Raw genomic sequence first — 17376 nt, forward strand, 5'->3', positions numbered from 1 at the left:
ACCACATACATAGAAAAAAGCCAGAAGTGGTGCTGAGGCTCAAGTGGTAGAGCTCTAGCCTTGAGAAAGTCCAAGGACAGTGCTCAGGCCCTGAGCTCAAGCCCAGGATTGGCAAAAAAAAAAAAAAAAAAAGAAAATGGAATTTGATCTACTTGTCACTAATTTGTAAAAAATCCATTTATTTTGTCATAGGAATGTAAGTCCCATGATAAGTAATTCTTTTATAGGAAAAGACATATGAAAATATTTCTCCATTGTTGTCATTTCTTTATGCTTGATATTGATTTGAATCATGTAACTTTTCACTTTGCGATGACTTTTTGTTTTCACTCCATACTATTGAGCTTCAGGAGAAGATTCTAACAATATCAGTGCAATAAAGCATATAAATAATGACAAAATGCTTGTTCACAGATGCTTGACATAATCACTTGGTCTGCATTTTATCCAACAGTATTGCTTTTTAGAATTATACTAGTTGAGCTTGAGTTTGAACAACAGAAGACTTAATTTAGATGTTCATGAATGATTTAAAGATCTGGGTTTTCATTTTAGTAAGCTTACTGCAGCACAGCATTTCATATGTGAAGCATATTTGGCATTGACACTGTATTCTGAATCCTGAAGTAGAAATGGAAGTGGGGTGGGTTCGGAGTGATATCCTTTAAATAAAGACATTTTGGAAAATTCTCTAGTTTCTCTGAAGCATTTTTTTTTTGTGCCCAGGCTGGCTTTGAACCATGACCCTTAGATCTCAGCCTTCTGAGTAGCTAGGATTACAGGCATGAGCCACTGGCTCTTTGTTACATGTTTGTCTCTACTTCTCATTACTTGGTATGAATTTATTGAACTTTAGCTATGTACATGTGAGAGAACCCTTGTGTTTATCATGTTTATTCATGTGGTTTTAACCAGTACCTCTTTCTGTAGCTGTTCCATGGTTGATTTTTATATGAATATATTCTCTATATTTACATATGTTCATATAAAATATATTCATATATATTTAATTCAAAAGTAGATTATTGCATCTACTTTTCCTTGCTATTTGCTATTCATCCTACAGAAATGTTCTCATGCTTAGGAAATGTTCTTTGCAGATGGCATAAAGAAATGTTATTCTGTGATAGCTGAGATTATAGCATCATAAATGTTCTCAAGATTGTGTGAAAATATTTCTAGTCACATCTATATGTAATACCCTGTAAATTGTTTTAGTATCAGTTATTTCAAGAGTCATGTTAGGACTAGATATATGGCTCAGTAGTAGAGCACCAGCTTATTAGCAAGAGAGGCCTGGAGTTAAACCATACTACTGAGTAGAAAAAGAGAGGGGGGTAGGGAGAGGAAGTGCTGGGTGCTGATAGCTCATACCTATAATCCTAGCTACTCAGGAGGCTGAGATCTAAGGACTGTTGTTCAAAGCTAGCCTGGGCAGGAAAGTCCATGAGACTCTTATCTCCAATAAACTACTCAGAAAGAGCTGGAAGTGGTGCTGTGGCTCAAGCAGTAGAGTTCTAGCCTTGAGCACAGAGATGCTCAGGTACAGAGTCTATACTCTGAGGTTAAGCCTAAAGACTGGCAAAAAGGAAAAAAGAGAAGAGAAGAGAAGGAAAAGAAAAGAAAGAGAATAAAGGACAAAAATTATAAAAGGAAAGCTAAGCGCAGTGGCTCATGTCTGTAATCCTAGCTACTCAGGATCTGAGGATTGTGCTTCAAAGCCAGCCCGGCACTCAAGTCCATGAGACTCTTATCTCCAATCAAACTGCCGGTAAACCGGAAGTGGCCCTGTGGCTCAAGGGGTAGTGTGGTAGACTTGAGCTGAAGAGCTCAGGGACAACACCCACGCCCAGAGTTCAAGTTCCATGACCGACCAAAAAAAAAAATTAGGAAAGAAAAAACAAGTTTAAAAAATCTTGAGGGAGTGGGGGAGTGGTTATAACAACTTGTATTTATTTGTCCAATTGTTTTGTCTGACCATCTCATAGTTAGTACTATTCAGGCAGGTTTCCATAACCTCAGAGCACATACTTTCGACCTCTGGCCATGCTGCCAAAGCTGTCAGCACAAAGTGAGGCAGGTCTTTATAGTCTAAAGTCTCAAATCCATCAGCCTGAAAGAAGATGAATAGTGAACTTGTATTTATCCTAAGCCTTAGATGGAAAGCTTTTAGGAATCCTTTAGTTCTTCCTTCCCCCACTCCCACCTTCTTTGTCTTGTTTTGCTTTTCAGAAATATTTCTTTCAATCATTAATTTTCTTCACTTTGAACTGTTCTACTCTTGGTCCTTCTTAAGAAAATGTATTTTGTAATTGGACTTCTAGAGTCTTAAGGTAGTTGACTATCAGCATTCAAGAACTGTACAGTGTTCTACAAAATCTAAAAGAGTTAATAATTTTACTAGACAGACATTTTCTGTTTATAATCTAGCAAAATGTTGAGTCACTGTAGTTCTGCATACCATATGTTGAAGCATGGGCTGTGGTAGGAAGAAGGCATGAAAATTGGATGGCTGCCCATTTGACCATACCAGTGAACATACTCATTCTCCTTCTAACCTTAAGATTTTTAAAGTGTCCCCACATAGAAGAATTTATAGAAGGATTTGTAGAAGAATTTAAGGTAAAAAATAGTGTTAGGGTGATCCTAAGTTATTTTAGTAAAGCCAAAAAACCTTCATACTTTTTTCCCCACTGTTATATAAGGATGCTAGAACCCTAGAAAAATAGCATTACCAACGATAATTTATCTTCCCATATACATTAGGAACTTTTAAAGAATCTCTCTAAGCTGAAAATTTGCAAGTATGCATGTAGGTTCATTTTTCTCCATTGTTGCAGATTTATTTGGGAGATGGGGGTGTGTGCCCATCCTAGGGCTTAGACTCAGGACGTATTCACTATCCCTAAGCATTTTTACTCAAGGCTAGTCTTCTACACCTGACTCACAGCTCCACTTCTGGTTTTTTGATGGTTAATTGGAGATGAGTCACATTGCTTGGATTGGTCATGAACTGCAATCCTCAGATCCTCCTGAGTACCTTGAATTACAGGCGTGAGCCACTGGTGATAGGCTCTGATTGCTGCAGATTTCATGCATACTGCAAAGTTATTGTTTTCCTATTTCTAGTCTTTTAGTCTTATATTTCTGCATAAATGATTTAGAATTTTTGCTACTTTTCTCTGAAATGTTATGTATTTTAATCTTTCAGCATAATTAACAATATCAATGCTGAGCATACCTTATGTAGGCAAACATTCTTAATAACCCAACTTACAGCTTCTCTTTTTCCTAATAGAGTAAGAGCAGTGTCAATATCTCACTCCATTTCTTCCTAAATCAGTTGTTTGTCTGAATGCTGCACTGCAGACTGTGACCACTACTCTGCTACCCACCTTTCTCTTTTTCTTCCTTATACTGTTTCACTTTCTTAAAATCATTCCCAACCAAAGTGATTCATAGTTTAAAGATTACAGGAAGTGGATAATTCAAGAGTGTGGGAATTTTATGGGCATATTCTAGCAGGGATTTTCAGCTGAAGTTGGTAAGGATTGCTGTTCTTTACCTTATATAGAAGTCCTTTCAATGTAGACATTAAGTGCCCTTTGTGTCACTATGACAGTCAGGGTGGTGATGCGTCAGGTTATCCTTCTACTCTGGGCTTCAGAGGAGGCCTTTAGATTTGATAGATGAGGTGGATTTGATAATGAGGTAGATATGGCAATTACAAAATATATGAAATACTTTAAGCTTACCTTCAAACATGAGCTATAAGAAAATGAACAATAGGGGGCCGGGAGTTTGGCCTAATGGTAGAGTGCTTGCCTAGCTTGCACGAGGGCCCAGGTTCAATTCCTTGGTACCACATATACATAGAAAAAGCCGGAAATGGTGCTGTGGCTCAAGTGGTAGAGCTCTAGCCTTGAGAAAAATCCAAGGACCGTGCTCAGGCCCTGAGCTCAAGCCCAGGACTGGGAAAAAAAAAAAAAAGAACAATAGTAGGCTGTGATGGCATCATGGCATCATGAATAATGTGACTGTAAAGGATATCAGCTTGACTACTGCCCTTGGAAGGTGTTCTTCAACCTCATGAGTATTTCTGTCCATTGTTTAGACTCGTGATGAACCTTTGGAACTGCATTTGAAACATTTCCTCAAAAATAGCATCTATCTGTGAATAATTATTAAAGCCTCCTTCTGCTCATATAATCTTCCTTAACTTGTCTTCCTTCAGTCCCCAAGTCATTTTGGCTTTGTGCTTTGGCTTCTGATTGCCTTGGTATTTTTAGGTGTAGTTACCTGATCTTGCACTGTTTGCCTAACCTAGCAACCCTCTATTACTGTATCCATTGAGGTTATCTGGAGCCACAGGATGTGAGTTAAGTACTAAGTCTTCTGCTGAGGGCTTTACCCTGTGTTTTGTATCTTGATCTTTCTCAAGTGCTAGGTTTCTTATCTTTAAAATTATTTTGCAGGGGCCGGGAGTTTGGCCTAGTGGTTAAAGTGCTTGCCTAGCATGCATGAAGACCCGGTTCGATTCCTCGGTACTACATACATAGAAAAAAGCCAGAAGTGGTGCTGAGGCTCAAGTGGTAGAGCTCTAGCCTTGAGAAAGTCCAAGGACAGTGCTCAGGCCCTGAGCTCAAGCCCAGGACTGGCAAAAAAAAAATTATTTTGCAGTAGAAACAAGTAAGTATAAAAGCATTTAATAAGAGCCTCTACATTGCTAGTGTTTAGATCTACAAAATGTACTATTAACTGTTAGCTGTTGTTTTAGCCTAGTAGTTCTAAACCATTTAAATCTCATGGATCCATTTATACTCTTAAATATTAAATGAGGAGTGTTTAAGTCAATTATATATTGATGGACTATATTTGAAATAAATAAAACTACTAGTTAATTTTAAAGTAGTGATATATATGAGCATAAAATCGCATTTTATGAATGTAATTTTACTCTTAAAAGTTAGTGAGAATAGGTATTGTTTTATTTTTACAAACTCCTGAATGTCAGACTTAAGAGAGCTGGATTCTCATATCTGTGATAATATATCACTTTGATTAGAGTGTGTAAAGAAACTCTTAACTTCACACAGATACATTGTTGGAAAAGAAGGAAATATTTTTATAATCTTCTCAAATAGTTTCAGATATAATTTGATACTGCACTAAAATTTGACAAGTAGCAGTTTCATAAAAGTAATTTGCAGTGTATTTTGAAACTACTTTGTACTCCATTTGCATTAATATCCATTTGGTCTGTCTTATATTTGATTGAATCTTTTACCCATAAATGATATTGGGCTGTCATATATTTGCCATTTGTTATTTCATTGAGTAATGAATACATTTCATTATATGGTATATTTTAAAATCATATTCTGCCGTGCACCAGTGCCTCATGTCTGTAATCCTTGCTACTTATGAGGCTGAGGTCTGACGATCAAGATCTGTGAAGCCAACCATGACAGGAAAGTTGGTGAAACGCTCATCTCCAACTAACTCCCAAAAAGCTGGAAGTAAAGCAGTGGCACAACTGATAGAGTACTAGCCTTGAGTAAAACAGTTCAAGGACAGCACCCAAGCCCTGAGTTCAAGGCCTAGGACTGGCAGAAAAAAATCATTCTTTAAGGTCATAATTGATTTCATAACAGTAATTTCTCAAACTCATAGTAGATATGATTCCTTAAATTTTTTGGCAGTACTGGAGTTTGAGCTCAGGGTGTTTCACTTGCTAGGCAGGCTGAGTCATGCCTCCAAGTTTTCCCAAATATAATTTCCACTTGAAAGCTTGACTTTCATGACTGGCAATAAATACTGTGAGTTATTTTTGTTGAAGGACAAGTGCGCTTTGTTCATTTCTGAGGAAATGTGGATCACATATGCACATCTAATTAGTCATAGTTTTTCAGCCATTCTTTCAAATAAAATGGTGTTTATGAAACCATCGGCGAGTTCTGCCACAATCTAATATTATCACATACACTTTTCTTTAAGACAAGTATTTTATTCAGTGTGCAATTCATGTATCTTACAAACTTGCCATTTTGTCACATAGAATATTGATGTGATGGCTACTTGAGTCACAATTTAATAAAGTCTTTAACTGCTTCGTTAGAGACATTCCTCAGTTAACTGGATTTTTTTGTTGCCAAGTCAATGAGGTAGTGAGGAATGCAAGGACAACTAATATTGTTGCCACTGCTTTGTTTTGTGCTAAGTGTCAGCCATTTTGCTCACCATTGCTTTTGCAATGCTGTACAAGTGTCAATACAGTGAAAAAGACAAATAACTTCTTAGTGTTAACTATCAAAATCTCTTGAAAGAGTCTCAGTGATGACAAGGGCCCACAAATTGCATTGAGCATTGCTCTTCCAGGCATTAAGGATGCAGTAATATGGAAAGAGTCATCTTTCTCAGGCTTGCATTCTGGTGGAGAAAGACAAAAAAAGTACGATATTTAATTTATTTTTATTGTAATATATAGAGGTGTTACAGTTATATTTGCCAGATAGCAGGTGCATTACTTCTCACACATTGATACCCCTTCTCATGTTTTTGTCCCCATTTCCCTCCCCCCACCCTCTCCCAATCATCTTGTTTTCCTCCTTTCCTTTGGTATTTCAAATAAACAAATAAACTTATATAAATATGCCAGGTAACAAAGTCAGATACAGTAACAATATGAGATTAACCAAAAGGTAACAAAGAAAAGAGAAATAACATAGTACATTAAGAACAACAATCACACAAGATAAAGCTCTTGTTTCCATATCCTGGAGATCCTTTCATTTAGTCTCATCCTATATGGCCTTATGTATCTAGATTTGCACTATTGTAATCCTCTGCTAGGAGAGTCCTAGGTTTGTACTAATTATTACAAATGAGGGAAACCATGAAGTCTATGTTTCTTTGGGTCTGGCTTACTTCAACAGGTATGATATTTTAAGCTGTGATCTTTGAAGAACATATCAGGGAGTTTTGAACTTTCTGGATATATGGAAGCAGTGAAGAATTGACCCAGCTGAAGGATCAAGCCATAAGATACTGGGGGGAGAACCTTTTGGACTTATTGAATATGTATCTCCTATGAAGGAGACTGAGTAAGAGGAAGAAAAATAGCTGGATTTTGAAAGTAAGGGAGACAAGTTACGTTTACACAAGTGTGTGTGTGTGTGTGTGTGTGTGTGTGTGTGTGTGTGTGTGTGTTGCTGGGCCTTGTGAAAATACGGACAGATTCTGATTCATAGATGGGAGTTAGATTCTGTACTTCTACATTTCTAATACATTACTCAGTGTCCTCTTTGAATAGCAATCTTTGTTAGTAGCTGTAAACAGTTTGATTTTTATCCTGAGTGACCCAGGAAACCATTAAACAGAAGCTATAGAAGAATGACATCCTGATTTATATTTTAATATCATCTTTATATATTAATAATAGTAGCAGGCTTAAAATCTGTTATTCCAAACACTGGGGACTGGATGTTAGAATTTAGTTTCTGAGATTTTTTAAAAGGTTATATATTTTATATATATAGGTAGTATAGTTTATAGCAGTCTCAGTTGTGTTTGAGGCATTATTCAGTAATTAACATTAATATTTTTGCAGTGAAGCAAATGAATAGTCACACTCAATGCAATAACTAATTTTCCCACACTAATTCAGGCGAGGTTTTTGCCACCAAGGAGTTTATAATAAAGAATACATTCAGGTTCATGTCAGGCCAGGATTGGTTGACAAATAAGAGAAATACTTTTACTTTTTACAGCATTCAGAATTTATAGTTGAGAAAACATGGACTCTTTGTTGCTCTTCCAGGTAGTTGCTTCTCATGGGCTCATACATCAGGAACATTTTAAAGGTGGTCAGTTACATGTTCATTTTAGACCTAACTAGTTATAAGCATTAACCAGAGACACCACCCTCCAGGATAGTTCTCTCTCAAACAAACCAAAACAGGCACCTATCAGTTTAGAACACAAGGTCTCCAAAGAGTCTTGGCAGCACATACTGTCATATATGTAGTCAAAATATTGTTAATTAAAATATACTTAGCATCTTACTGTACTTTGGGACACTTAGGATATACTTAGACTTATCCAACTCTGCTCATTTGTGGTTGACACAAGATTACTTCCATATGAACAGTGTTTTCTTTCTTACAGCTGTGAGTTGCTTTATTCCACATTTGGTCTTGCACCTTGTAATTAAAGCAAATTTCTTTGTATTTTTTTTAATCTATTTTTCTTCTTAGGGACTATTCCAGTTGAATGTATTTGGAAGTCATCATAAAGTGAAGATACTGTGATCTTTTCTTACTTCAGTTACCTGTGATGTCATAAGATTTGGAATATACTACTTTCTGAGTGCCTGTCCTCTTGATAAAACTTGAAAACACTCGTGTAAGGAAGATTTTGAAAGATTTTTTTATTTTTTGCTAGTCCTGGGGCTTGAACTCAGGGCGTGGGCACTGTCCTTGGACACTTTTGCTCAAGGCTAACGCACTGCCACTTGAGCTACAGTGCCACTTCTGGCTTTTTTTCTGAGTATGTGGTCCCAAGGAATAGCATGCTTTATGCATGCTAGGCGAATGCTCTACCACTTGACTGTGCTCCCGGCCCTGAAAGATGATTGTTTTAATGCTTGCTGGCAAAAATGACATATTGTTTTTCATCATTGAGTATCCTATCTGAACCTGTGTCAAAAAATAATAAACATTGTATTACTATTATTTTCTGGACTTAGGGTGTTGGGACCTTACAGTAACAAGTATTATTATTTTCTGGCCTAGGAAGCCAGAGTTCTCAGTCTCTGACCATGGAGATTAATGTTAAGGCTCTCTAGAATACTTCAAGCAAACTGGAACCTACACTTTTTCCTTTTTTGGCTCTTTGCAGCCTTCTGTCTTAGCATTCTGCCCTTCTTGCCTTCCCTGTACTTCTGTAGTACTCTGCCACGCAAGCCCACAGCTCCACTTCTGATTTTCTGGTGGTCAGTTGGTGATAAGAATTGCATAGATTTTCCTGCCCACGCTGGCTTCTAACTGGGATCCCCATACCCCAACATCCTGAGTAGTAGGATTACAGGTGTGAGCCATCTAGCACTTAGCCTCTGCTCCCTGTCATTTTTGCCCTTGCTGCTGTCGCTGCTGCTTTCCCAATCTCTGTGTTTGCCTCTGCTGTTCTCATTGTTGTCATGAAGATTGTATCTGATTGTATCTGCTTCTGCTACTAGCACTGACTCCACTCTACTTCTGGCATAGTCACTAGTACTGCTGGGATGGCATTGACTGCCATCAGCACTGCTGTTACCATTACTAACACGGGTTGTCTCTGTGACTGCTTCCACTTCTGCTGCTGCCCCTGCCAGCTCAAATAGCTCTACTAATGATGAAGGCAAAAAAAATCCTTTGACAGGAGCCATTATTGCTCCTAATATTCCACCCAAAGGGGTAACATAGGAGGATGTCCCCTGGCTGACTCACAGAGTGATCCCAACTGCCTGCTTTATGCCTAGAAGGGTAGGGTGAGAAGAGTGTATGTGGGTCATGACAGTTCTTTCATGCAATGCAAGATTGTGTTTACAGCAATCATGGCAGTCCTCTCATGTACCAGAGATGGCAGTCCTGTATACACCAATCAGAGGCCTTCTGTTGGGCTATCAAGAAGAGTGGTGTGCATCTGGCCTGGATGGAAATGACTTTAACACCATCCAGAGTTCCCTGAGACTTGGGATGGCAAAAGGTCCTGTGCAAGCTGGGTGCAGTGGCTCATGCCTCTAATCTAGCTACTTAGGAGGCTGAGATCTGAGGATTGAACTTCAAAGCCACCCTGGGCACTAAAAAGTCTGTGAGACTCTTATCTCCAGTTAACCACCAGAAAACTGGAAGTGGCTCTGTGGCTCAAAGGGTAGGGAGGTAGCCCTGAGCTGAAAAGCTCAGGGACAGAGCCCAAGCCCAGAGTTCAAGCCCCACAACCGAGGGTGAAAAAAAAAGTCCTGTGCAATCTATGACTTGGGACAGTGTCTTCAAGAGCCAAAATTGTGTTTCTGACAGCAAACTGCTGTGGTTGCTTGGTAGCTTCTTCAGGATGTCCATTGAATATTCAGAATAGCTAGTGCTGTCATGAAGACCAGTGGTTCTACTGCTGTCTGCTTGGCTTATTATCCTTTATAAATATAGCTGGGACACTAGGAAGCCAGATAGTCCCATCTCCCAACTTTGCATAAAGGAAAAAATAATCATTAAAAGGGATGTGCATTCTGGATACTATGTTGAAAATGAACTATTTAATTTGTGGGTATGATGTAAGGGAAAACCTGGGAGAAAGCAAGGGAAGGGGTGACATGGTCCAAAAAGAAATGTACTCTTGGGCTGGGAGTTTGGCCTAGTGGTAGAGTGCTTGCCTAGCATACACAAAGACCCCGATTCGATTCCTCGGTACCACATACATAGAAAAAACTGGAAATGATTCTGTGGCTCAAGTGGTAGAACCTGAACCTTGAGAAAATGCAAGGACAGTGCTCAGGCCCTGACTTCAAGTTCTAGGACTGGCAAATAGAAAGAAAAATGTACGCTTCACCTGACTTATGTAACTAACTCCTGTGTGTATATCACCTTTACAGCAACACAAAATAAAAAAAAATAAAATCTTACCATTAACAGTGATTTAACAATATATTAATACCGCTTTAACCCCATCTTAGTATTCTTCTGCCCTCTAGGGTGATTTTTTATTACTAAAAAAAATACAAATGGAAGTCAATTGGGAGATGTAATTGAGAGACTTGGTAGGAGTTATATTCTTTTTTTCCCTCCCCTTTTAGAAACCCTGTGGGTACGTAGGTCTGCCAGAGGACTTTTGTAAATCTGACAAAATGTTAGGGTAACCATAAGAAAGTACCAAATTCTTTAAAGAGAAAACCTTAGAGATATGCCCTGTTGTTTAGAAGAAGAGCTAGTAGATTGGAAAATGACCCCCTTTAATTTTGATTGAGTCCAGTGACCCAGTTCATTTGTAAAGCTTTTTGTTTTCAGGAGTGTAGTGAAAACATTTGAATGAGCAGAAGTTTGTATAGTCTTTTGCTAGGTTTGGCAAGCTGGTGAGAGGAAGCTTTGCTTAGGTTTTATATAAAACCCTTTGGTATTTTAAAAAGGAGAGTTTCTAAATTCACTTCGGTTACATTCAGCATTGACCAGGTACAGTGCTGCATTTGCACAATATGAAGTTACATATGTACACTGTAGTTGCAATGTCTTAGAAATGAGTCTCAATATGGCAAAATTCTGAGTCACTATTCAATGAGGAATAAAAAATAATTACCCTTGGTTTAGTTCTTTTTTTTTTTTAGTTTTTAACTTGCAGTGATTTTAAATGACTTCATTTCTTCTGAGGATGAATGTAACTGACCTGATTTGGCCATGACTTTGTAGGGTGAATTTTAATTATTTCAGTCGAAATGTTTTCTTTCCACACTTTGAATCATTTTCTAGGAAAAAAGTTTGATCAGGTTGTGAAGTGCCTAGAAACATACGAAGTTCATTTTTATTAGTTTTTTCATTAGTTTGATTTATGGTATTGGCTTGCATTTCTGTTATAGCTAATGATGTTGAACATTTAAAAATTGTTTGGTAGGATAAAGGTGATGTATAGTGGGGTTACAGTTACATAAGTCAGGTAATGATACACTGTTTTTTGGGCAGTGTCACCCCTTCCCTCACTCTTTCCCACTTTTTCACTCCTATCCCTATCCACAAGTTGTATAGTTCATTTTCAACATAGTGTCTAGTTGTTGAACATCTTTTTCAGATACCTATTGGCCATTTATGTCTTTTTTATTTTAATTTAAATTTTTTCTAATTTATTTTTTTTTATTTCTTTTATCAGTCATGGGGCTTGAATTCAGGGTCTGGGCTCTGTCCCTGAGCTCTGCTGCTCAAGTCTAGCACTCTACCACTTTGAGCCACAATGCCACTTTTGGCTTTCTGGTTGTTAATTGGAGGTAAGAATCTCCATAGACTTTTCTGCCCAGTCGGCCTTTGAACCATGATACCCAGATCTCAGCCTCCTGAGTAAGCTGGATACAGGCATGAGCCACTGGTACCTGGCTCTTTTTTTAGATGCATTCCCTTTATCTGTTTTTACCCTTGGGCTTGGCCTCAGGCCCTGGGCTCTGTCCCTGATTTTTTTGTTCAAGGATAATGCTCTACCACTTGATTCATACCTCCATTTCCAGTTATTTAGTAATTAGGGGTGAGAGTCTCATGGACTTTCCTACCTAGGCTGGATTCAAACTAAGATCCACATATCCCAGCCTACTAAGTAGCTTGGATTACAGGTGTGAACCACTAGTGCCCAATATGTGTGTGTGTGTGTGTGTTTTGTGTCATGGGGCTTGAACTCAGCCTCAGCGCTGTCCCTGAGCTCCTCAGCTCAAGGCTACTACCCCTACCTTTGAGCCAGGCCCCACTTTCTATTTTGTAGAGGTTAATTGGAGATAAGAGTCTCAGATCCTTTTGTGCCTGGGCTGGCTTTGAACCGCAATCCTCCTCAAATCTCAGCCTTCTGAGTAGCTTGGATTACAGGAGTTGAGTAGCTATAATTACAGGCGTGAGCCACTGGTGCCTGGCTTGTTATTACATTTTATAGATAAAAAATTAAATTTCAGAGCAGTAGTATATTTTGTAAAGTCACATAGCAAATAGAGATGGATGTTCTCCTATGCCTTGTTTAGCCCTAGGTAACACAGTTCTCCAATTAGGACATCAGGAGGCTATTTCTCAGATTCTCCAAAGGTGTAGTGATCTGGTGGCACCGTCATTGGTAATAGATAAAGCATTTTCACAAGGTCTTCAAAGAGGGCCAACTGCCGAGTTAGAGGGCACAGTCCCTGTGCCCAAGACTTGCTTCACTGCTGAGACCACCTGCAAGTTGGTGAGGCTGCCAAATTACCCTCAGGGTCTCTGATTTATGAGACTCAGCACAGTTCACTAACACTCTCACTGCCAGTCATGGTTTGTTCCAAGGAACAACAGTTATAGATTAAGTTCAGTCCAAGGGGCACATAAGCAGTGTTTGGGAGAAATATGAAAATGAAGCTTCTATTGTCCTCTCTGTGGAGTCAGACTGCATTTATGTGTGATAGTACAGATAGAGTGCTTCCATGCAGACAAGCTTTCCCAAGCTAGATGCTCAGAGCTCATTTGTTAGAGCTTTGTTACATATACCTAGTGGGTTGGTTGCCCTCATGATAACCAACTCATGCTAAAAGCCCCATCCCTATCCTAAGTCTCTCTTTCTTTCCTTTCCTCCCTCCTTTCCTTCTTACCTCCTTCTCTCCCTCCCTGTCTCCTTTCCTTCCTCTTCCCCTCTTTCTTTCTCTTTGTATGCTAGTACTAGGGCTTACTCTGAGCATTGCACTATCACTAAGCCTTTTCTTTGGCACTTTACCACTAAGAACACTCTAGTTCTGAGATTTTGGGTGGTTCTGAGTTTTTGGGTGGTGGGCTCTACCTCTCTCCATCTCTTCTTCCCCCTTCTCTTTTTCTTTTCTTTTTTTTTCTTGTTAGTTGAGACGAGTTTCTCATATTTTTCTATCCATGAGTCAGGCTTTGAATTGTGTGATCCTCAGATCTTAGTTAAGATTATAGACTGGAGCATGATACCCCTGGTACCTTCCATCTTCATTCTCATTGTTATTTCTGGCTACCCCTGGTCAAACAGCCATCTACCAACTACTGGGAGCCAAGGGCATAGGTCAGATTGGTGTGGTCATTGAGTGTCTATTCTTTTTCTAGTCCCAGTGTGATATCATCCATGATGTGCTTCACTTGAGCTTTTAGTTCAGAGCCTGGTAAAGAGGCTAATACACATGGACTGTATAGGTCATCTTGGAGTAAGTGAATTTACACTTTTTATTATAAACCCTGAATTAAATACCTTAGGATATAGTATTCCTTAGGATTGAGTGACAATTGTATATCATCATTGAAATCATTAAAAAGACTTGGATGTGTCCATGCAAGATTTTCCTGATTTTGCAAAAGTATAAATGAATTTGAATTTTCTTATTCAGGTAAAATTTAATACAGTTGGCCCCACAAAACAACATATATATACACATAAACATTAGCAGAGGAGATGCATGTAAGTGTGTGTGTGTGTGTGTGTGTGTGTGTGTGTGTGTGTGTGTGTGTGTGTGTGTGTATCTGTTTCTACTTACCTACCGGCTGACCTACCTATCTACCTACCTTTCTTCCTTCCTGAACTGGCTGGTTTCCTAATCCGTGTTATCATGTATAATCAGTCTTAGTTACAGATCATGTGTTTATGTTTGCCTGCTTACTGAAGTTATTTGTGAATATTCACAGAGCAGTTAAAAAACTTGAGTCCTCTTATTTACCTGTTCCCAGTTATGGTCAAACGAGTGCTACCTCTTTGTTTTAGCTTTTAGTCTATAAAAATACCTTTTTGTATGTATATGTGGCCCTATTTTTTGCATTTTTACTGGTTATTTTGCTATTTAAAGTGCTCACTTCGTATAGTACTGCCATCCTGTCTAAGTAGCCAAGTGCAAGAAAACTGTGGTGTGTTCATCGAGAAAATGAATGTTAGATAAGTTTCTTACAAGTGTTATAGTTTTTTAATTAACTTTTATTGTGATTAATAGAAGGGTTACATTATATTCTCCAGATAGAAGGTGCATTTCTTAATGATCATTGATACCCTCGTCATGTTTTTGTCCCCATTTCCCTCCCCTACCCCCTCCGCTCATCTTGTTTTTCCCCCCTTCCCTATCCTATTTCAAATAAACAAATAAACGTATATATAATATATCAGATAACAAGGTAAGATATTGTAACAACATGAGATAACCAAGGGACAACAAAAGAGAGGAGAAATAACATAGTACATTAAGAATTGCAGTCATACCTTATATGGGTGTCACTTTGTGGGTCTTGGGGCTTGAACTCAGCCTGGGCACTGTCCCTGAGCTCTTCAGCTCAAGGCTACCACCGTACCCTTGAGCCAAGTCCTACTTCCAGTTTTCTAGAGGTTAATTGGAGATAAGAGTCTCAGATCCTTCTGTGCCCGGGCTAGCTTTGAACCTTGATCCTCATATCTCAGCCTTCTGAATAGCTAGGGTTATCGGCATGAGCCACCGCTCCTGGCTGTGTTATGTTTTTAGCAATGAATTCAATGTCAGTGAATCAACAGTATATAATAAATAGAATATTTCTAAAGCAAGATTTTATACTGATTGGTTGATGAGAATGCTGAGACCAGAGTGACACAGAAACCTCTCTTATTTTCTTTAAGAATGATGATTCAGAATTTATTCAATTTAGTGTGTGGTTATAAAATAGACTTAACTACCACTGATGAGAATCAAGTGTATTTTATTCATTATTTCATTATAAATATATTCATGTGATTTTTTTTCTTTAAGCAAACGTATTTGAATACTTGTGGATGTGGAGAATTTTCCCTTTATGCTCTTTTATCCACTATTAGTAGTCCTGCTCTGTCCCTCTGACTTAGGTGTTTGTGTGGTTTGTGACAACACATCATAAATGAGGGGTGAGGTTACATTTTAAAGTTTGGGCATTGAAGGTTGAATGTTTTGATTTCTATGATCATTTTACTTGAGCTTCAAGCAATAAACTTCTTTGGATTTTTCTTGCCTTCTAGGGACCAAAAAATTTTTAGGACCAGACTTCCTAATGGGTTCCTTTTAGGTGCCATCAGAGCCAAGGTGATGGGGCTGGCATCACCGTTCCCCATTGAAAACACAATGTGTCTGTTGACTTGGTTGCATATTCTCAGCAAACAGCTTTTAGCTGGCAGGTGAATTGGCTCCTTGCCTTTCTCTGTTACTCCATCTTCTCCAACTTATGTGTTTGTATTTCTATTTCCTGCCACTGCCACTTCACATGTCTCCTATATCCACCCTCTTAAGCAGAGCAGATGTTCACATCCTTGTGTTCTTTGTGGGTCCTTGGAGATACTATTTTCTGGATGAGTTTCTCATTTCTTATTCTTCTTTTTCCATGTAGCCTCCAAATGTAATGAAAGAAAATAGAGAAATATGTCCAATTTCTGATAGAGTATTAGCTAGTCTGTTTGGAAAAGAAAAATTGCACATGATTTCAGTGTTGTTTTGGTGAAATAATCTTAAAGGCTAGTGACTTTATTGACTATTATTCCATTGATGAAAACAAGTACTAAAAGTGGAAATTAACGATGATTTTTTTCATATTTTTATTGTAATTAATAGAAGGGTTACATTATATTCACCAGATAGAAGGTGCATTACTTCACCAACATTGATACTCTTTCTCATCTCTTGGTCTCCATTCCCCACCCCCGTCCCTCATCTTGTTTTCCCCCATTCCCTATCCAATTTCAAATAACCACATAAGCATATATACAATATATCAGATAACAAGGTAAAATACTGTAACAATATGAGATAACCAAGAAACAGCAAAAGAGATGAGAGATAACATAGTGCATTAAAGACAACAGTAATTCATTATGTGGCTTTTGTTTCTATATCCTGGAGGTCCTTTCATTTAGTGTCATACTATATGGCCTTATATATCTAGGTTTTGCTCTACTGTAAATCTCTGCTAGGAGAGCCCAAGGTTTCTACTGATTATGACAAATGGGGGAAACCATTGAGCCTGTGTTCCTTTGAGTCTGGCTTACTTCACTTAATATGATTTTTTCTAAGTCTTTCCATTTCCTTACAAATGTGGCGATGTTCTTTCTGACAGCAGCATAGAATTCCATTGTGTATAAATATCACATCTTGTTGATCCACTCATCAACTGAGGGGCATCTGGGTTGGCTCCATATCTTTGCTATGGTAAACAGTGCTGCAATGAACATCGTTGTGCTAGTGGATTTAGTATGTCCTGATTAACCATGATGTTTATATGATACAGAATTGAGTAAATACAGTTAGTTAACTTTTTGAACATCTTTGTAAAAACTGTATTTTAATACAGTAAAGGCCAAGTTGAAACTTTTGAATGCTGTTTTGTAACTAGGACAAATAGAGTTCAGCCATATATATTAAATAAATTAATCATAAAAAGATCTTATTTGAAATGTAAATGTTGGTAATGTTAATTTGCTATTTATTGTTTCAGATACAGATGAGTATAGACCTCCTGTTTGGAAATCTTACTGTAAGTATCCAAATAAATTGTGTGAGTGATATTGCTATCTACAGCTGTTTTAACATATTATTTTTTTTGGTTTTGTTTTAACATATTATGTTTTAGGGAGTTTAGCAACCACAAAAAAAGTCAAAGGTATACATTTCTGTCAGAATTTCTGGCGTTACCAAAGAAGTGCTTTGTTCTTTTT

At 38.1% G+C, this 17376-nt stretch overlaps 1 protein-coding gene across 2 annotated transcripts in view; it reads left to right on the forward strand.

The window, feature by feature from the left end:
• Window positions 1-17376, forward strand: part of Chn1 (chimerin 1) — a 137810-nt gene that overhangs the window by 32653 nt on the left and 87781 nt on the right. For both annotated transcript variants that reach the window (XM_090342602.1, XM_090342603.1), the window contains exon 2: window positions 17157-17195. In XM_090342602.1, coding sequence (XP_090198728.1) covers window positions 17157-17195 — 39 coding nt within the window. The remainder of the gene's footprint in view (window positions 1-17156; window positions 17196-17376) is intronic.

This window comes from Megascapheus bottae, chromosome 12 (genome assembly GCF_031878675.1).
Source record: "Megascapheus bottae isolate mThoBot1 chromosome 12, mThoBot2.hap1, whole genome shotgun sequence".
In the NCBI taxonomy this organism is placed as follows: Eukaryota; Metazoa; Chordata; class Mammalia; order Rodentia; family Geomyidae; genus Megascapheus; species Megascapheus bottae.